Source organism: Oryza glaberrima, chromosome 2 (genome assembly GCF_000147395.1).
Source record: "Oryza glaberrima chromosome 2, OglaRS2, whole genome shotgun sequence".
NCBI lineage: Eukaryota > Viridiplantae > Streptophyta > Magnoliopsida > Poales > Poaceae > Oryza > Oryza glaberrima.
The window spans coordinates 3,251,650-3,271,739 of NC_068327.1; the positions used below are offsets into that span (position 1 = coordinate 3,251,650).

General features: G+C 50.6%; 3 protein-coding genes and 1 pseudogene across 8 annotated transcripts; all 4 read left to right on the forward strand.

The window, feature by feature from the left end:
* The first annotated feature begins 2,967 nt into the window (after positions 1–2,967).
* Positions 2,968–7,216, forward strand: LOC127763983 (probable beta-1,3-galactosyltransferase 2). Of its 2 annotated transcripts, XM_052288786.1 has the most exons (12): positions 2,968–3,110; positions 3,187–3,759; positions 4,423–4,519; positions 4,686–4,747; positions 4,848–5,059; positions 5,224–5,287; positions 5,394–5,466; positions 5,595–5,715; positions 6,025–6,112; positions 6,214–6,339; positions 6,439–6,548; positions 6,672–7,216. In XM_052288786.1, the coding sequence occupies exons 2-12, from the start codon at positions 3,656–3,658 to the stop codon at positions 6,818–6,820; spliced, it is 1,206 nt and encodes a 401-aa protein (XP_052144746.1). In that variant the 5' UTR covers positions 2,968–3,110; positions 3,187–3,655; the 3' UTR covers positions 6,821–7,216. The 2 variants fall into 2 exon arrangements, with proteins under 2 accessions (XP_052144746.1, XP_052144747.1); XM_052288787.1 differs by having other exon boundaries at positions 2,977–3,759; positions 4,689–4,747.
* Positions 7,217–7,844: 628 nt separating this feature from the next.
* LOC127764384 (uncharacterized) lies at positions 7,845–8,550 on the forward strand. Its single transcript, XM_052289263.1, has one exon. The coding sequence runs from the start codon at positions 7,926–7,928 to the stop codon at positions 8,304–8,306; it is 381 nt and encodes a 126-aa protein (XP_052145223.1). The 5' UTR covers positions 7,845–7,925; the 3' UTR covers positions 8,307–8,550.
* Positions 8,551–9,053: 503 nt separating this feature from the next.
* Positions 9,054–9,999, forward strand: LOC127764655 (agamous-like MADS-box protein AGL28; annotated as a pseudogene).
* A 5,566-nt stretch (positions 10,000–15,565) lies between these two features.
* On the forward strand, positions 15,566–18,837 carry LOC127761407 (pentatricopeptide repeat-containing protein At4g21065-like). Of its 5 annotated transcripts, none has more exons than XM_052285697.1 (3): positions 15,566–17,084; positions 17,337–17,468; positions 17,674–18,836. In XM_052285697.1, the coding sequence occupies exon 1, from the start codon at positions 15,602–15,604 to the stop codon at positions 17,030–17,032; it is 1,431 nt and encodes a 476-aa protein (XP_052141657.1). In that variant the 5' UTR covers positions 15,566–15,601; the 3' UTR covers positions 17,033–17,084; positions 17,337–17,468; positions 17,674–18,836. The 5 variants fall into 5 exon arrangements, with proteins under 5 accessions (XP_052141657.1, XP_052141655.1, XP_052141656.1 ...); XM_052285695.1 differs by lacking the exon at positions 17,337–17,468 and having other exon boundaries at positions 17,674–17,858; positions 17,936–18,833; XM_052285696.1 differs by having other exon boundaries at positions 17,337–18,837.
* Positions 18,838–20,090: the final 1,253 nt, after the last annotated feature.

Sequence of the window (20,090 nt, forward strand, 5' to 3'; positions counted from 1 at the left end):
GTGGTGGTATCAAGGCGCATGGTGACATGTCGTGGGGCTGTGTCTTGTGGGTACAGTGGTACACCTCTGGTCAGAGTAAAACTATTCGAATAGCCGTGCCCGCGGTTATGGGCGGGTTTAACAATGTCTTTCGTGATTAGTCTCATACCTCTCATCATAATAAAAGATACTATGACTGGTAATAATTTGATTAGCTCCTGGTTTGGAATGGTATATTCCTGGTCTGGAGATAGAACTGTGCAGCCGGGATTGGTTGTTCAGAATGGTTGGGCCTATGCAACAGGATATGTTGTATAGCGTTGGAATAATATTGTTTAATTATTACTCAACTGTTTTACTAAATTCTGAAATGTTTATTAAATGCTGTTTATGCAAATGAAACCCTATTATGCCATCCTTTGTTATCCTGTGCACTTGCATATTTGCTGCGTGGCTTGCTGAGTATGTCATATACTCACCTTGCAATCATTCATCAGAGGAGGAGTTCTACAGTGATGCTGATGGTGTGGAGGATTAGGTGTAGCCCTGGTCAAGCTGCCTGTGGAGTGGAATCGTCTGCGCCGTTTATCTTATTTTCCACTGCTTAGATCTTTATTGATTGAGAGGAACTATCTACCTCTGTAATGACATTTTATTCGCTTATTAATTAGAGTAATAATTGTACTCTATTATCAATTTGTTATTGTGTGCCTCGGCTGATTCCTGGACGAGGGTTCGTGCACATGTAAGCGTTTGGAATTTTGGATAGAAATTCCGGGCGTGACACTCTCTCTCTTCCCCTCTTCTCTCCCTTCCTCATCTCTCTCTCTCCCTTCTCTGACTCAACCGGCGGGAGGAGGAGGGCGTCGGCGGCCGGCGACGGGTGACGCGACGGCGGTGATGGTGGCGATGGGTGACGCGGCAGTGGTGGGGGAAGGAGCTACGGGCGGGTGGGCGGCGGGGAGAGGCGACGCGCAGGCGGCGGTGAGGGGCAGCGCGCGGATGGGCGGCGGGGAGGGGTGGCGCGCAGGCGGCGAGGAGTAGCGCGCAGACGGCGGGGGGAGGAGCGGCGCGCGGGCTCCCCCGCCGGCCGCCGGCCACAAGGCCCACGAGGTAGAGGGACGACGGCGATGATTCGGCGGCGGGCGACACGGCATCGGCCTCGTCGGAGGCGAGCGCGGCGGCCCTACCCTCCTCGACCGCGCGGCGCGTGCGGCCGCCGGGGCGCACAAAGAGGGCCCCCGCCGTGCCGTCGAAGTCGGGCGTGGAGACGGTGAGGTGGGCGGCGGCGGCGACGGCGGGGGTGTGAATGGGAACGGCGGTCAGCGGGGGAAGGGGAGGGGAGCGAATCGAGGGTGGCGAGGGAGACCGGGACGGGAAGGGGAGCGCCGCCGTTGGAGAAGGCCGGTGAAGCGGTGGCGCGCGAAGCCGGCGGCACGGAGCGGGGCGGGGCGGTGGCGGACGACGACGACGACAATGGCGACATGTTCGAAGAGGAGGAGGACGCGCGCAACTCCTCCCTCGCCACGGCCGCACACGCCGCGCGATCGAGGAGGGTGGGGCCGCCGCGCTCGCCTCCGACGAGGCCGATGCCGTGTCGCCCACCGCCGTATCGTCGCCGCCATTCCTCTGCCTCATGGGCCTTGTGGCCGGCGGCCGGCGGGGGAGTCCGCGCGCCGCTCCTCCCCCGCCGTCCGCGCGCTGCTCCTCGCCGCCTGCGCGCCGCCCCTCCCCGCCGCCCGTCCGCGCACTGCCCCTCCCCGCCGCCTGCGCGCCGCCTCTCCCTGCCGCCCGCCCGCCCGTAGCTCCTCCCCCCAGCACTGCCGCGTCGTCCGTCGCCGCCATCACCGCCGTCGCGTCGCTCGTCGCCGGCCGCCGACGCCCTCCTCCTCCCGCCGGTTGAGTCAGAGAAGGGAGAGAGAGAGATGAGGAAGGGAGAGAAGAGGGGAAGAGAGAGAGAGGAGGAGGAGGCTGATGTGGCAGCCTGACATGTGGGGCCCACGTGGGTCCCACGCTGAGTCAGTCGCCACGTGGGATAAAACCGGGGTCAATACCGTCGAGGGACCTATTGTGACCGGTTTTGTAAGTTGGGGGACGCCGGATGTCCGGTTTTGCGGTTGAGGGACGATTTTATATCTGGCTAACAAGTTGAGGGATCTTATGTGTACTTTTTCCTAAACTATATCCTAAAAGCTAAATTGGTAATCAACAACTTACGAATATTTTTTTCCTCTTTCTTTTTCCTCCACGTCATAAAAAATCATAGGTGACATCTTCTCCTTAGGCACTAACGGTACGCAAGTGCCATATCCTTACATTTCCTTACAGCATATAGAGTAATAAGTAGCAAATGAATAAACACCAATCAACTAGTGGCAAACGAGTAATTTTATCTTCCATATTACTCCCCTCAAAAATATATTTAGCCAATGTGATAATATTTTTCGAGACAAATCTATTTATATCATTTGATTTGGCTGTAAACTAAGCATTCGAGAAATCATCGATGGCCGAAATCTTAAAGGATAAATATATTGTTTTTATCGGAGGGAGTATTCCTCTACGATCTTTTTAGACGTCCGGTGTTCATGCTCATCAATTTCGCTTACGGAGTAGTACTGAACAAAAATAGAGACAACGGTATTTTATTACGGACGATCTAGGACAAGAAAACCCCCCGGCGCCCTCCCTGGCACGGCGCACCGCACTGCTACCGACCGACGGGTGCACGGCGCGGACAGCAGCAGCAACGTGAGTTCGTGGTCGTGGACCACCCACCGAAAGCGACGTCTCACCAGCACACACACACACCACCACGTCAGTCGGTTGCCCCTTCCCTTTTTACCCATCACCTCACTCCACCTTCTTCTCACTGCCGCTCTCACGCAGCCGCAGCCTCCGACCCCCATGTGCGTTCGTTCGTTTCGCGCGCGCAACTGTGAAGACGAGCCAGACAAATTAAAAACAAGAATACAAAAACAGACAAATTAAAAAACAAGAATACACTCAAAAAACAAACACGGTTCAGAACTTCAGATCCATCCATCTAGGTAAGCGACGGAGAAGCCGAAGCCGATGCGTTCGCTTCACCTGCCTCGTCTTCTTCTCCTCCTCCTCCGAAGATCTTGACGGTCGGCCAGTTATTATCACTGCCCGCTTCTTGCTTCTTGCAGACTTGCAGTTGAGTTAATTACTGCGGCTGTGCAGGAGAAATGGCGTGTTGTGCAGGAGAAATGGCGTGTTTTGGTGGGAGGAGTATATCTAAAGTTTGGATCTAAACTTCAGTCTTTCTCTATCACATCAATCTATCATACACACATAATATTTCTAATTTCAACTAAAATCCAAACTTTACGTTGAACTAAACACAACCATAGTATACTAGTTGCTGCTCCTCACTGCTTCTGCGTCTCCTCCACGAGACCACGACCGACGCCCCCACATGGGTCTCATGGTGGTGTGAGCTGAGCTGCTTGCTGCTCAAGTGGTGAGAAGGTAGAGAGAGAGAGAGAGAGCTGAGCTGCAAGAAAGGCTCACCCATCGAGGACGCCAAAACAAGTCAAGAACGAACGACTCGTGATCCGTCCATGGGTTGCTCTCCTGTGAGGCGCATGAGATTCTGAGGCGGAGGAAGAGGAGAGAAAGGAGGAAGAAGAGCAAGATAGCGGCGGCGGCGATGAGCTGGAGGAAAGGAGGAGGAGGGGATGGAGGGGTGTCGAGGAGATGGGCCGTGCTGCTCTGCCTCGGGAGCTTCTGCCTCGGCCTGCTCTTCACCAACAGGTAATCAATCAAGAGAATCCCCCCTGCTCTCCGATTCTTGCTCTCTTCAATTTTCGAGGATTTGAGCTCAGCTTCGCTAGTGCTGGGTCGTTGATTTGAGCTGCGCCGAGCTCAAGATCTGTGCCATTTGACGCGCCTCTGCATCTGGGGTGATTGGGGGGTCTGGATTACTGTGTGGCCATGAATTCGTGTTCTTGATTTTTGCAGCGGAATACTGTAAATTGGTAGGAGTGTTCGTGTTCTTGCTTTCACGGGGGTTGTTTGGTGATTTGGTTTACCTCGATTACATCGAATTGGAGTGTCAACGCTCTCTGAACCTCGAATTTATTACTTACCGCATTAGATTATTGGCTTCACAAGCTGTGCAAATGATCCCATTTGAAATATGCACATAATTTGCTTCCTAGACGAGTTTCTGCTAACTGGTGTATCCTCACCCAACATTTTAGCTTTAGCACTCCACTCTTCAGTCACTTCCTTCTGCAGAAGCATGACCACATTTTGTGGATGTCTAGTTCCATTTTCGCAAATTCAGCTAGTCTTTTCGCCCATTATGATGTTATTATTACAATGATGGTAGGTTAAAAAGCTGGGCCGAAAGACCTCCCCCGAGGTATTTCGTTTACCAAATGTTTCTTACCTATTCCCCATCAATTGTTTCAGAATGTGGACACTGCCTGAGGCAAACGAGATTGCTCGACCAAACGGAAATGGAGACGAAGGCAACACGCTAGTTGCCGCGGAGTGTGGTCCTAAAAAGGTAATGCTTTTCTTCCCATTTTAATTTCTCTAATTTTATTCAACACTTTATTAGTCCAGTTCATTACATGAAGTTAGTTTTATAGAAGATGATACTTTCTTTCTATTGTAATGCAGTGTACAGAGTAATTGTCAATATCTTTAGCTGATTATCATGTGTTTGTTAGCAGGTCCAACATCCCGATTACAAAGATATATTGCGGGTTCAAGATACTCATCATGGTGTACAGTACGTACAGGCCTTGTCTTTCTTGAGAATATTTTTGTTTGCTTGTTGATTTTTTTTTTTTTTTAGTTCTGATCGGTATTTTTGGATGCTTTGAATGTAGAACACTAGATAAGACAATAGCAAGCTTAGAGACAGAACTCTCAGCTGCAAGATCTCTACAAGAGTCCTTGCTCAATGGTTCCCCAGTTGCAGAAGAGTTCAAACTTTCCGAGTCAATCGGGAGGCGGAAGTACCTTATGGTGATCGGCATCAATACTGCATTTAGCAGTCGGAAGAGAAGAGATTCCATACGTTACACCTGGATGCCTCAAGGTTGTTGACATTAAAATCTGGAATATGTGTTTCATTAAGAAAAATCTGTTTATTCCATCGCAAAAAAGTGAAGGACAGTACTTTTGTTCCCCTGCTGAAAAGAAAAAGAACAGTACTTCTATAGTTTTATTGGCATGACTCGATGAACTAACAGCAAAAAACAGGTGAAAAAAGGAAGAAGCTTGAAGAAGAGAAGGGGATCATCATTCGTTTCGTCATTGGCCACAGGTACAAAGAACGTGTTGCATTTTTCAGTACTCAGTAGTCATGGTTCCTTATTTTGATTTTCGTTTCTGTTATTGACAAAACAACTCACTCATTCCATGTCTTCCAGTGCTATATCAGGTGGAATTGTTGATAGAGCAATTGAAGCAGAGGACAGAAAACATGGTGACTTCATGAGAATTGTAAGACAAGCACTTGCTTAATTGCTTATTGGTTTTTCATGGATCGTATTTATCAAGTGACTGTTTCTCCTAGAATCACTGGGAATGCTATTTCGCCCCCTTATTTATTGTGGTCTAACTTTATTCAGGATCATGTTGAAGGATACCTTGCTCTATCTGGCAAAACCAAGACATACTTTGCTACGGCTGTTTCATTGTGGGATGCAGACTTTTATGTGAAGGTTGATGATGACGTGCATGTAAACATAGGTAAATCTCCATATCTTTTATGCCCTTCTATTGTTCTTTTTTGAACATTTTATCGATCTTAAGATGAGAGGAAAGTGATCATATCTGTGTGCCGCCATCATGTCTGTATTTGAAGCTCCTCTTTGACTCATTGATGGTCATCTTAAGTGTCCATTTTGTATGTGTAGAAACATTAACCAGGGTTTCAAATATTTCGCAAGATAACACGCAGCTAGTCTCATCAATGCATATTTGATTCATTGCATGTAGAAAGGGCATCACTGCTATAGACAATTGATTCTTTATGACATTGGTGTTTTGCTTTTGCAGCAACACTTGGACAGATTTTATCTAACCATGCATTGAAGCCCAGAGTATATATTGGATGCATGAAATCTGGACCTGTCCTAACTGAGAAGTAAGTGCATCACATGGTTTTAACTGTTCTTTCTGACAATGTCTCCTTTCCTTTTCTCATGCCCTCAAAATTTGCTAAGTTTTGTTAACCCTTGTCTCCAGGGGTGTGAGATACTATGAACCTGAGCATTGGAAATTTGGCGAACCAGGAAACAAATATTTTCGGCATGCTACTGGTCAATTGTATGCTATTTCAAAAGATCTAGCAACCTACATATCTATAAACAGGTGAGATAAAACCTGTTTTCATATTTACCTGTGTGCACATGCACGCCTTGTTCTCATTGTTGCACAAACTAATGCTGATTCCTCTAATCCAATTGCTAGGCATGTCCTCCACAAGTATATAAATGAGGATGTTTCATTAGGAAGTTGGTTCATTGGATTAGATGTCGAGCATATCGACGACCGGAGACTTTGTTGTGGTACTCCGCCTGGTAAGCTCCCTACCTCCTATCTTGCATTTATTATCTGAAGCTTCTCTTCATACCTAGCAATACCAACCGGACGAACAACGTAAACATTTGAACCGAGTCACATTTTCGTGTCGTCGATCACAGATTGCGAGTGGAAAGCTCAGGCGGGGAACACCTGCGCCGCATCATTCGACTGGAGATGCAGCGGCATATGCAACTCGGAGGGGAGGATCTGGGAGGTGCACAATAAGTGCGCCGAAGGGGAGAAGGCGCTTTGGAACGCAACCTTCTAGCGTGACCGAAACAACCGGTCAAACAAAAAAAAAGAAAAAACCGGAAGCACAAGCAGGAACTTCCTCCTGCTTATAGTAGGTGTGCTGTACATTGGCCACGGTCTGTTTGTATGTAATTCTTGTGTAGTTTTTAGCTGTGATGATTCGTTTCTGTAACTGGGTCTGGATGAACGCCGACGAAGCGGACCACAATTTTACGTAGCGTCTGTCTGCCGGTGGCGGTGAAGGAGGTGGGTATACCAGCTGATATTGCATTCTTTGGAGAAGAGGTAAAATGTTTTTGAGTTTTTTGAGGTGGTCATTTTGTATCGATCTCCTGTACTGTATACTGTATATGGCTGCCATGATGTATGACCAAAATAAAACTTACCTGATGATGCTTCATTTCAATGACTAGTATAGTAGTATACTAAGATCACTCTTTTTTTCTTGTCATACTGCTGAGAGTAACAATTCAGGGCATGTTTGGTTTGGTGCCATTTTCAACCTCACAAAATTTTGACATTATTAAATTTTGGTCAGACCAAATTAAACACACTTTAACCATTACTATCTTACCAAATTCCAAAATTTGGCAGTTCTACGAACTATCTCTTAAAACTCTACCAAATATTGACAAACGCAACAAATAAAACAAAGACAACGCTATCAAATTTTGATAATGCCACAATGTGCCAAAATGTGTCAAAATTTGGTATGGTTGATTTGAGCAACAAAGTAAACAAGCCCTCAGTCTCTCTGCCATCATCGGAATTCAAACATGGGTTAAAACATTCTGAATTCGCGCTGAATTTTTACCAAACTGCAAACCATCAAACACTGGCATTCCATTTCCATACACTCTTGTGACTTTAAAATTCTCTCAACGATAAACCGATATACACGTGAGTGGGCCCACTTGTCAGTGACATAGTGTTATCATTCGTGTACCAATTTGCTGTGCGCGCGTCGTGGTTTCATCTCCCTCTTTTTCCAGTTTCCCTCCCATTTCGTTCCCGCCATAGTTTTCCCTCCACTACTCGCTTCCCCCCGCCTCCTTCCCCTATAATTATCTCCGCCGCCGCCGCCGGATCCCTTCCTCGCTCCCTCCCAGCTATCTCCGGCGATGGAGCGACGCCGCCTCCACCGCGCCGCGCCGCGAGAGGAGGAGCGGATGCACCGGTTCCTCCGCCCGGGGGCGCTCGCGCGGCTCAGGGACTCGAGGATCGTCGCCCGCTCGCTCCGGTCGGCCGCGGCGGCGACGCGCCTCCTGCCGACGTCCCTCCCTCCGGCGCCGACGCCGCCGCAGGTGGTGGCCGAGCAGCAGCAGGGCGGCGCGCCGCACTTCGTCGTGCCGGCGAGGGGGCTCGGCGGCGCGGGGAGGTACCCGCTCAGGAGGAGGATGTGCGCGGCCAGGAGCGTCGTGTTCCTGCCGCCGCCGGCCGCGGATGCGTTCTTCGCCGCGTTCGCGGCGGCGCCGCCGCCGCCGGCGGATCTTGTCAGCTAATAAGGATTTGGGCGTGTACTGCGATTTGTGTAGATGGTTCGCGTGTTCTTGGTTTTGGTTGATACTGTAATCAGGATTTCGAGTAGGAAAAATAACAAGATTTCGATCTTTCTTGTGTTCTCGGCTGAATTGCAGATTGTGAATTATCACAATCCAAATGACAATTCTCATAATGATTACACCTGGCGCGATTAGATCTGTGAATTGCTTGGGTATTCATAGTGCTGAGTGCTGACCAGTTCATCTTCCATCTCCCTCCAATTCGGCATTTTTGTCGGGAAGGTTCATAAAAAATAAATAAATTTGTGCATGCCTTCCTCCACCATAATAAGATAAGTAATCAAGTGGTCATGCAGATGGTATAATTGAGATCAACCAGGTGCGCATTTGAAATGTACAAAGAGCTCACAAATCCTCCATATCGACCATCACGACGAAATGTTATCTCTGAACTTTTGGACAATGTAGCATCACATTCACATTTCATTTTGTTACATCCGATGCTAATCCTGGGAACTAGTAGGCAAGATACCGTTGGAACAGAAGTTTGATTTCTTGTGCCCTTTTACATGGAAACCGGCCGTGACAATCTGACCTACTTTGACTGATCATCATCATCCTTGCTCCTCTGATTGACAGATCACAAAACTCACAAATCGTACTCATGCATCATCAATCAATCAGTACAAAATTCACAACGTTAATATCCCTTTTTCTGATACTGTTCCCTCCTCTTTCCTTGTATGTATGCGTTCTCGTCTATATAAATCCTACACGTTGCACATGACACGTACGGGCTCGTCGGCGGCGATGACGAAGGCGGCGGCGGCGAGGGGAGGAGGAGGAAGCGGACGCGGGGGCGGCAGAGGATCGAGATGAAGCTGATCGAGAACAAGGAGGCGCGGCAGGTGTGCTTCTCCAAGCGCCGCGAGGGAGTCTTCAAGAAGGCCAGCGAGCTGTCCGTGCTCTGCGGCGCGCGCGTCGCCGTCGTCTTCTTCTCCCCCGCCGGGAGGCCGCACTGCTTCGGCCACCCCTCCGTCCCCGCCGTCGCCGACCGCTTCCTCCTCGGCCGCTCCCCCGCCGTCGCCGCGGCGGCGGCGGCGGAGGAGGAGGAGGCGGTCGTGCGCGAGTTCAACCGCGTGGAGGAGCGCCTGAAGGACGCGCTCGGCGCGGCGGCGCGCAGGCGGGACGCGCTCGACGAGGCGGCGCGCGTGGCGGGCGTCTGGAACGACGCCGACGTGCGCCGCGCGGGGCTCGCCGACCTCGTGTCCATGCTCGCCGCGCTCCAGAGGGTCCAGGCCGAGGCGTCGGAGCGCGTCCACGACATCATCGTCGAGGAGGCGATGACACACTACACGGGCGCCGCCGCCGCCGCCGCCAACCTCATCGACTACCTCGACGCCGGCCCGTTCGTCTCTCACAGCCCCGGGAGCCACGACACCACGACGAAGTTGATCGGCGGCAACGCTGTCCATGCGCCGCCGCTGTCCTTCCCGCCGATGATAATGCCGCCGCCTCTCCCCCCGCAGTTCATCCATGGATTTGGGTACACTGACCTCGCCGCCGGCTACGGCTACAACCTTGACCACGGCCATGGCGCCGCCTATGAAACGGAAGAATTTCACAACGCGGCAGCATGCGACTTCTTTTAACCAGTGAAATTTCATTAGGTTTTGATTGATAATTAATCTATCTAAATGTTAATTAGTAAGCTGTTTAAATTACAATTAAAGCGGCCAGTGTGTGTAATTATGTGGGGGTGGAAACAAAGCTGTTAGCGATATTATCGCTTGCGGTGTTTATCTCTTTCTGTTTTATCCGATCTCTCCTCCTAATCCTCCCGATTCTGTTGTTATAAGTCGGTTGAGTGGTTAAGGTATGGATGAGGTCTATATGTATACATGTTCCGTGATTAATGAAATCATCGCGTTGAGCTAATCTCGCTTTCATGGTATCAGATACCTCCGATCTAATCGCTTCCGCTCCACCCTAAACCTTTCTCCTGCCGCCGCCGGCTCACCCTTACGCCGGCCCTCATGTCGTCTCACGACAACGCGGCTCTCTCCGCGGCGATTACCTCCGTAACCAATGCCGCTACGTCTGCCATCCGGAAGACGCTCCGTCCTGCCGATGACACAGTCTCTGCGGATGATCGTGCCGCCGCCGAGGCCCTTGCTGACGCCACTTCTGCTGCTGCTGTCAAGGCCGTCCAGGACGCCATCTCCGCCCTCGTCGTCTCGTCGTCTGCCATGGCAAACACAGCGTCGAGCCCGTCTTCCCCGACCACGGTGACTGTCGACGCATCGGCGCTCCGCGCCGCCCTCGGTGTTCCTCAACCCGACGCGCCCTCTTCCGCTGGCGCGCCCGTCGACCGCCCCGAACCCGACCTGTCAAGTCTCTTCGCAGCGCTCGGTGTTCCGCCTCCTCACCAGCATGACGAGCAACCCGCCGGCGCCGCGTCCGGTGGCGCGCCGCTCGTCGACGACACCGTTGATGCACTCCACGCTCAAGCTGTGTCGGTCCTCAACGTTAAGGCTCTTGTTCCAGTCGTCCTCGACCTCGGCGCGAACTACTCCAAGTGGCGCGGCCTCTTCCTCGTCACGCTCGGCAAATATGCCCTCTCCGATCACGTTCTCTCCGACGTCGCCTTCCCCGACCAAGCGACATGGGCACGGATGGACTGCGTGGTGCTGGCATGGATTTATGGCACCATAGCTGCCGATCTCCTGGAGACAGTGCTGCAGCCCGTCGCCACTGCACGCCATGTGTGGCTCTGCCTTGAGCAGATGTTCCTCGGTCACCAAGAACAACGCGCCATGCACGTCTCGACGGAATTCCACAACTTCGTGCAAGGTGACCTCAGCGCCAACGACTACTGTCGTCGCCTCAAGGCCATGGCTGACACCCGCGGCGAGCTCGGCGATCCCGTCACCGACCGGCAACTCGTCCTCGCCATGCTTCAAGGTCTCAACCCTAAGTATGAACACTTGCAAACAATTCTTCCCTTACAGCGACCGTTTCCGTCGTTCGTCGAGGCCCGCAGCCAGCTCATCCTCGCCGAGATCAACAAAGGCAACAAGGGATCCTCTGCTCCATCTACCGCCCTGATCGCCGCCACCGGCGGCAACCGCGGCACCGGCGGCATGAACCCGGCGCATGCCACGGGTTTCGACAACCCAAACCAGACCAGCCAAGGCGGCGGCGGAAATAAAGGCGGCGGCGGCGGCAACAATCGAAACCGAAGCCCTCGCAACAACTCCGGCGGCAACTCCAACAACTCTAGCAGCGGCGGTGGTGGTTCACAAGCGTCTCAGGGCGGCCTCCAGATCGTGCAAGCCCAGGGACCAAGCCAGCCACGTGCTCCTCAAGGCTGGCCCACACCTCAGCACCCATGGGCCGGCACCATCGAGATGTGGCCCGGTGGCCCACTTCTGCGCTCCCCTGGCATCCTCGGCCCACGACCTCAGTTCGCAGGAGCGGCACTCGCTGGGCCTTCTGCCGGCCTCCCGCAATAGGCCTCCAGCGCCCAGCCAGCCAGCTTCTACAACCAGGCCGGCCTTCTTCCGACGCCTTCGCCACAGCAGTCGGCCCAGCCTTTGGCCTGGTACGGCGCTACCGGCCCGACGCCTGCTTGGGACCAGCAAACCCTTGCTGGTTTGTTCCAAACAGGAACCCTGACGACGCCCGCCTCCACCAACTGGTACATGGACACCGGTGCTACTTCACATATGACTTCGGACACCGGTATCCTATCCTCTCCCACCCACCCAACTCACTCTACCCCCTCACACATTATTGTTGGAAACGGTTCCCTCCTGCTCATCACTGCAACCGGCGATGCCTCTTTTTCTTATGCCAACCGAATGTTTCTTCTTAATAACGTTCTTGTTTCTCCTGGCATTATAAAGAATCTCATTTCTGTTCATCGGTTTGTCACTGACAACAATCTTTCCATCGAGTTTGACAAGTTTGGTTTCACTGTGAAGGATCTTCCTACCAGGACCGTGGTCGCCAGGTGCAATAGTTTCGGTGACCTTTACTCCTTTCCGGCGAACTTCTTCAACACCATGGCCAGCTCCTTTGCCGCCGGCACCACCACACTTTGGCATCGTCAGCTTGGACACCTCGGTCACGAGGCTCTTGCTCGCTTGGCCCACTCCTCGGTCATTCCTTCACCCAAAGGCGGCTCCTCCACCATATGTCATGCTTGTCAACTTGGTCGTCACATTCGTTTACCCTTTACTACATCGTTTTCTAGGGCTAAGGGAAACTTTGAGTTAATCCATTGTGATCTGTGGACCTCTCCTGTTCCCAGTGTGTCGGGTTTTAAATATTACCTAGTCATTCTTGATGATTGCTCTCACTATGTTTGGACGTTTCCTCTACGTTTGAAATCCGACACTTTTACCACACTCTCATTTTTTTGCCTATGTCAGGACTCTGTTTTCCATACCGATTCGCAGCATTCAATGTGACAACGGCCGTGAGTTCGACAACTCCGCCGCCCGTACCTTCTTCCTCACTAACGGCATCACCATGCGCATGTCCTCCCCCCACACCTCTCCCCAAAATGGTAAAGCCGAGCGCACTCTCCGTTCCCTCAACAACATTGTACGCTCGCTTCTCTTTCAAGCCAACCTCCCTAGCTCCTTTTGGGTCGAGGCCCTCTACACCGCTACCTATCTCATGAACCGCCACCCCACTAAAACTCTCCAACGCCACACTCCCTACTTTGCCCTCCATGGTGTCCACCCGTCTTACACACATCTTCGGGTTTTCGGTTGCCGTTGTTATCCTAACCTATCCGCCACCGCACCCAACAAACTATCCCCCCGCTCCACCATGTGTATCTTTCTTGGATACCCCAGCGATCACAAGGGATACCGGTGTTTTGATCCCATCACTAACAGGGTTATTATTTCTCGGTATGTCGTGTTTGATGAGAACACGTTCCCCTTTGCTGAGAACTCTACTGTTGACACATGTACTACTGATCTCTCCTTCTTGGATGATTTTACTGCTCCAGTACAGGCGCCGATCGGCTCCGGCAGGCCCAGTGGCGCGCGGCCTGTGCCCTCTCCCTCCACTCGGCTGCTTGGTGGGCCCTCCACTACACCGCCTGGACCACCGCCTGCTCTGCCCACTAGCCCACGGCCTGCGAACTCTCCGGCTGTCTCTGGGCCACCCTCTACTCCAACACCGACAAGGTTGGCCTAGCACACGGCGCTCCAGGACTTCCCAGCACCTCGGCCACCTCGGTCGACCTCATCGATGCTGGGCCGCGCGCTCCCCCAAGCACGGCCACGTCGCCCCATGACGGATCTTCTGGCGCTTCATCACCGTTTCTACCGCCGCTCATGATTCCGACCCGCGCAAGGAGTGCACGCGTTCCTCTTCCACGCCCGCTCATCACCGGCTTCGGCAAGTCTCCGGTTGACAACGACCACGGCATGACCACCAGAGGCAAGGCTGGTGTACGGGTACCCACTACACGTATGAACCTTCAAGCCGCTACCCTGTCTCCGATCCCGCGTACCTACCGTGCCGCGCTCCCTGACACCAACTGGCGAGACGCCATGCAAGAGGAGTACTCGGCGTTGATGGCCAACCGCACTTGGGATCTTGTCCCTCCTCCACCAAGCGCCAACATCGTCACCGGCAAGTGGATTTTTCGACATAAGTTCCACGTCGATGGCAGTCTGGACCGCTACAAGGCTCGCTGGGTACTTCGCGGTTTCTCGCAAGGCCCCGGCATTGACTTCGACGAGACCTTCAGCCCCGTCGTCAAGCCGGCCACAGTTCGCACCGTCCTCAGTCTCGCCGTCTCCCGCGGCTGGCCCATTCATCAGCTTGATGTGAAGAATGCCTTCTTGCATGGTACCGTGGCCGAGACAGTTTACTGCATCCAGCCATCTGGTTTCGTCAACACTGCCCACCCCAACTCCGTCTGCCGCCTCAACAAGTCCCTCTATGGTCTCAAGCAAGCGCCACGGGCTTGGTACAGTCGCTTTGCTACCTTCTTGCAATCCATTGGTTTCGTTGAGGCCAAGTCGGCCACGTCTCTTTTCATCTATAGACGTGACAACGATGTGATATATCTTCTGCTTTATGTCGACGACATTGTTCTTACTGCCTCGTCCACCTCTCTCCTACGCTGGACCATCTCATCTATGCAGACAGAGTTCTCCATGAAGGATCTTGGCGAGCTTCATCACTTTCTCGGTGTTTCAGTCTCTCGTCAGTCCTCAGGATTGTTTCTCTCACAGCAGCAGTATTGCTTGGAGATCTTGGAGCGCGCTGGCATGACAGATTGCAAGCCCTGCAGCACCCCTGTTGATACTACCTCCAAGCTGTCCTCCACAGATGGTTCCTCAGTTGCAGATCCCAAAGACTACCGCAGCCTTGCGGGTGCATTGCAGTATATGATCTTCACTCACCCTGACATACAGTATGCTGTTCAGCAGATTTGTCTACACATGCATGACCCTCGCGAGACTCATCTCACCGCTCTCAAGAGGATCTTACGCTATGTTCGCGGCACTACGGATCTTGGACTACACATCCGCCAGTCTTCTTCTCATGACTTGGTGGCCTATTCTGATGTGGACTGGGTTGGCTGTCCAGACACACGCAAGTCCACCTCGGGCTACGCTGTGTTCTTGGGAGACAACCTAGTCTCCTGGTCCTCCAAGCGTCAGAACACTGTCTCTCGTTCCAGTGCTGAGGCTGAGTACCGAGCTGTTGCAAATGCCGTCGCTTGACCGAGCTACATGCCCCGCCAGTCCGAGATACTCTTGTGTATTGCGACAATTTCAGTGCAGTGTATCTCTCAACTAATCCAGTGCAGCATCAATGCACGAAACATGTTGAGATTGATTTACATTTTGTGCGCGAGAAGGTCGCCATTGGATCTGTGCGAGTTCTACATGTGCCAACCACATCCCAATACGCTGACATCTTCACCAAGGGGTTGCCAACTCCTGTGTTCACGGAGTTCCGGTCCAGCCTGAACGTTCGCTCTAACAACGTTCCGGCTGTGGGGGGGTGTTAGCGATATTATCGCTTGCGGTGTTTATGTCTTTCTGTTTCATCCGATCTCTCCTCCTAATCCTCCCGATTCTGTTGCTATAAGTCGGTTGAGTGGTTAAGGTATGGATGAGGTCTATATGTATACATGTTCCGTGATTAATGAAATCATCGCGTTGAGCTAATCTCGCTTTCAAAAGCGGTCTACCAGATTACGCCTTCGCTTTTGAAAAACGTATTTGCGGACGAGATGAGCGTTTGCAATTTCCATGGCGCCGCCGCCGTCGCCGCCGCACGCCGCGGCGCTTCCGGCGTGGGCGGCGGAGAACGCGCTCTTCCGCCGCCACCGCCGCCTCCGCCCGCTCCTCCTCCCCGCCGCTTCCCTCCGCGCCTTCGCTCCTCTTCTCTCCCACTGCATCGTCTCCGGCCTCGCGCGCAACCCCTTCGTCGCCTCGCGCCTCCTCGTCGCCTCCTCGCGCCTCTCCCTCCGGTTCTCCCTCCTGCTCCTCTCCCACCTCCCCGCCTCCTCCCTCTCGCCCTTCTCCTTCAACTCCCTCATCCGCGCCTCGCCTCCCCGTCTCGCCCTCCAGCTGTTCGACCAAATGCGCCACCGAGGCGTTACCACGGATCGTTACACGCTCCCGTTCTTGATCCATGCCTGTTCTTCCGGTGATCGTCCTCTCTGCGAATCCCTGCACGGGCAAAGCCTCCGCCTTGGTTACAGTTCCGTGCTCTTCACGCAGACGGCGCTGATGAACGCCTACTTTGCTTGCCGGTTTGAGGTTGCCGCTCGCAGGGTGTTTGATGAAATGCAGGCGAAGGATGTGGTTGCATGGACGGGCATGGTGTCGGGATACGTGGACTCTGGGATGTTCCTTCGAGGTGTCGAGGTATTTCAGGAGATGAGAAGCTGCGAGGAGGCTGTTAGGCCTAATGTGGCAACGGTTGTGTCGGTTGCTTCTGCGTGTGCTGGACTGGGCTCCCTGGAGTATGCCAAAGGGTTGCATGCATATGTGGAGAAGGTGGGGTTGGAAGGAGAGTTGATTGTGAAGAATTCGTTGATCGATATGTATGGAAAGTGTGGCAGCATTGAGTTAGCTCGTGGCTTGTTTGGTTTGATGCCTCAGAAGGACCTGCATTCATGGACGGCCATGATTTCAGGGTTGGCTTCTCATGGCCATGGCAAAGAGGCAGTTGCTTTATTCTTTAGCATGAAAGAGGCGGGAGTATTGCCAGATTCGACTACCTTCGTTGTGGTTCTTTCTGCCTGTAGCCATGCTGGATTGGTGGATGAGGGAATATCTATCTTCAATTCCATGGAGAATGAGTACAAGGTCACCCCTGATATCAAGCATTACGGTTGCATGGTAGATCTTTTCAGCAGGGCAGGGCTTATTGCACGTGGTTATCAGTTTATTGAAAGCATGCCTTTTGAGCCAAACTTGGCAATTCTCGGGGCATTATTGAGTGCTTGCAGTATCAACAATGAATTGGATATTGGGGAACTAGTGATCAAGAGGATTGAGTCTGTTTGCTCAGATAAAGGAGGTGCTGGTGTGCTTCTGTCCAACATTTATGCTAACCAAAACCTGTGGCATGAAGTTGATTCTCTTAGAAGGAAGATAAGAGATGACACTATTTGCAGAAAGCCACCTGGCCAGAGTGTGATTACATCAGATGTTTCTTTCATGGCTTCTTGAGCAGGGTTTCAACACATCCACTCTCAATGTAGTTTCTCTCATTATTGGGCAGGTAAGGTAACTAGTGATTTTTCTAAAAATATATATAACCTGGAGCATATTGGATAATTTGTCATCTTCGATTTGTTTCAAGATTCTTATGGTTTGACTGTTAAGAGAGAAATGAATGTTAAGTTGCTTAATTAAATACTAGCCCTGTTCTACAAACTTGAATTTGAGTGTAGTGATTGGTTAATTAGTACCTTGATCCATGTAAGGCACCCTTGTGTTGATAAGTAATTAATGTTAACTTTGGAACGGACAGGTTTAATTGCCATAATCTTCTGTACTTCGATAGAGATAACAAGACAAAATTCTTCTAACAACTTAGGGAGGAGTTGTCAAGCTTGATATAGGTGTACCTACCTTCCTTGATCATCATCAACAAGCTCTGGTGGTACTTGGTGAACCCTAAGATCGTAGCTGCACCGTTTTACATGTTCGATTATTTCATGTGTTTAGTATTGTATTATGCTCCTGAGCTTTTACTTAGCTAGTCTCCCAAGTACTTCAATATTTTTGGTATTGGTTTGAAAACGCATTTGGTTACCTAGTATCTCCAATCGCTTATCAATTCCCAGTCTATTTTGCTTCAAATGCAGATCCGATAACAAAACCTACCTCACTGATCCGCCATTGCCGTCGCTCTTGATTGGCAAACGACACATTTCTGAAGCAGCATGGAAGCACATCAACTTCCCCTTCTGTGTTGGAAGAACAAGAAATATGCCAGCTTATTCAGTCTCCGTCCAAAAGCTAGTGCATACTAGAGCGCCTCTACTCCCAGGTGATAATGCTTTCTTGCAGAAATACTACCATGCATAAATTGTTGACAAATTGCAATGCTGGTGTTTATGCATTCAGCAAAGCGTGTGGGGGCCGGATGATGTCAGTGAAAGCTTATTTGCTCCTGCAAGACCCACCCACATGCCACTCACGAAAGAAATCAAGGGAGGAATGTCAGCGGCAGAGAGGCGCAGAATCTTACTTTTCACCGGCAAGTAGTTTTGTTGGTTATTTTGGTCGTCAACACTAATGGCTGGTTTTTGCTTACTAGTATATGATTTGGACTCTTGTTGGTTGATGCCGGATGGATGGTGATTGGGGTAAAGGAGCAGCTACCCTGGCCCGGCAACTTTCAATTTCTTCCACCATAACAAACATGAGTAGAGGCAGAGCTTCCATGGGTTCTTGGGAGAAGCTTCTCTTGTGCATGCACTGAACCAACAAGCATATCATATCGGCTTATATATTATTCTCCTGTAACTTTCCAGAATCTTATCTAACCTGGATATCACAACACTGGGCATATATCTCTTTCTCCATGTTGTGGCAAAGGAATCTGGGGCAAGGAAAAGAAGGGAGCAAGTTGGGGCCTGTTTAATTCCCAAACAAAATTTTTCACGTCGTCACATCGAATGTTTGGATTTTTTACGTTGTCACATCGAATGTTTGGACATATGCATGAAGTATTAAATGCAGAAAAGAAAAACCAATTACACAGTTCGCAAGGAAATTGCGAGACGAATCTTTTAAGTCTAATTGCGTCATGATTTTACAATGTGGTGTTACAGTAAACATGTGCTAATGACAGATTAATTAGGCTTAATAAATTCATCTCGCAGTTTTCTGGCGGAATCTGTAATTTGTTGTTTTGTTATTAGATTACGTTTAATACTTCAATGGTGTGTCCGTATGTCCGCTGTGATATGTAGGGGTAAATTTTTTTTTTACCACTAAACAAGCCCGTGGAAAAGCTAGCAAAGGCGCACGCAACGCAAGGCCTCTCTGCTCGGCTTTGCTTCCTCGCGTGGGAGGCTCGGATTCGCTTGCCACTTGACCGGCCGGCACCCCACCGAGGTGTGTGTGTACAGGTTGGCTGGGTTCCCTCCCGTGTGCGTGTGGTGGTGCGGCTCTTCGCGTTGACATAGAGCCTTTATTCTTTTCCCCGCAACCTTTCCTCTTGAAAAAGAAAAGCGCAGGAGATCTTCCGATCAACTAATAAAAAAAAGTTTTGCCTTATTTAGTGACAGACACGTATCTAGATTTTTTAAAAGAAAATAATAAATTATCATTCGATCTTGGCTACTCGGGGTAAATCCACAAGAGATAGTTAGCGACACTAAGTGTAGATTGCAATACTGATCTGGAGGAAAGAGCTAAAGAGAGCCTAAGCGGGCGCGGGCGGGCGACGATTTTATCACCGGGTTATAGCACACGTCTCAAGACAAAAGCGTTGGGCATGAGAGAGATGCTGCAGCATGGGGGTCAATGCTGTATTTTTTTAATAATGATGTGAAGTGTGTAGGGCCCAACAATACAATGTATGTACGGGCTACAAAGTGAGCTATAGATGAACTGGTATAAATATAATTGGAGCCAACTGACTACTTTATTATTGACCCTGCTTTAAATAGTGATGATCTAACCCCCTCCCCCCAAACAAAATTCTTACTCTCTCTCCTTGCACTCATATTAGATCTGCTATTGTTTGCTACACACATGTAAATTTATTAGTGAAACATTACTCGAGTGACATATATATATAGTAGGGCATGTTTTGTGAGGTCTGAATGAGTGTTCCTATGTTTGTTTTTTCAACTTTTAAATCTCGAATCGTTTATTTAAGAGGGCAAATGGGTAGTCTTTGTTGCAATGTACACATGCTCAATCAAATAATGCACAATTTGCATGGCATGACATAAAACATAAAACACAGAGATAGAGATATGAAGTGGTCATGCATTTTTAGGGATAAGAGAGTGTGGTTCACATGTCAGTGACAGAGATGAAGTGTGTTGAATTGGTCTGGCAATTTTTAAATTGTGAATCTGACTTGAATCTTGAAGAAATATTTCTCCGTGGGGATCAACCAATTTTTACCGATCTCGAAACCAAACAAATCTGAAAAGGTACTCTCTTCGTCCTAAAAATAAACTCAACCTAAGAGAGATTCATATTTCGTTGTTAGATTTTTTTTTCTCAGGACGGACGGAAGGGAGTATGTTTGATGTGACCT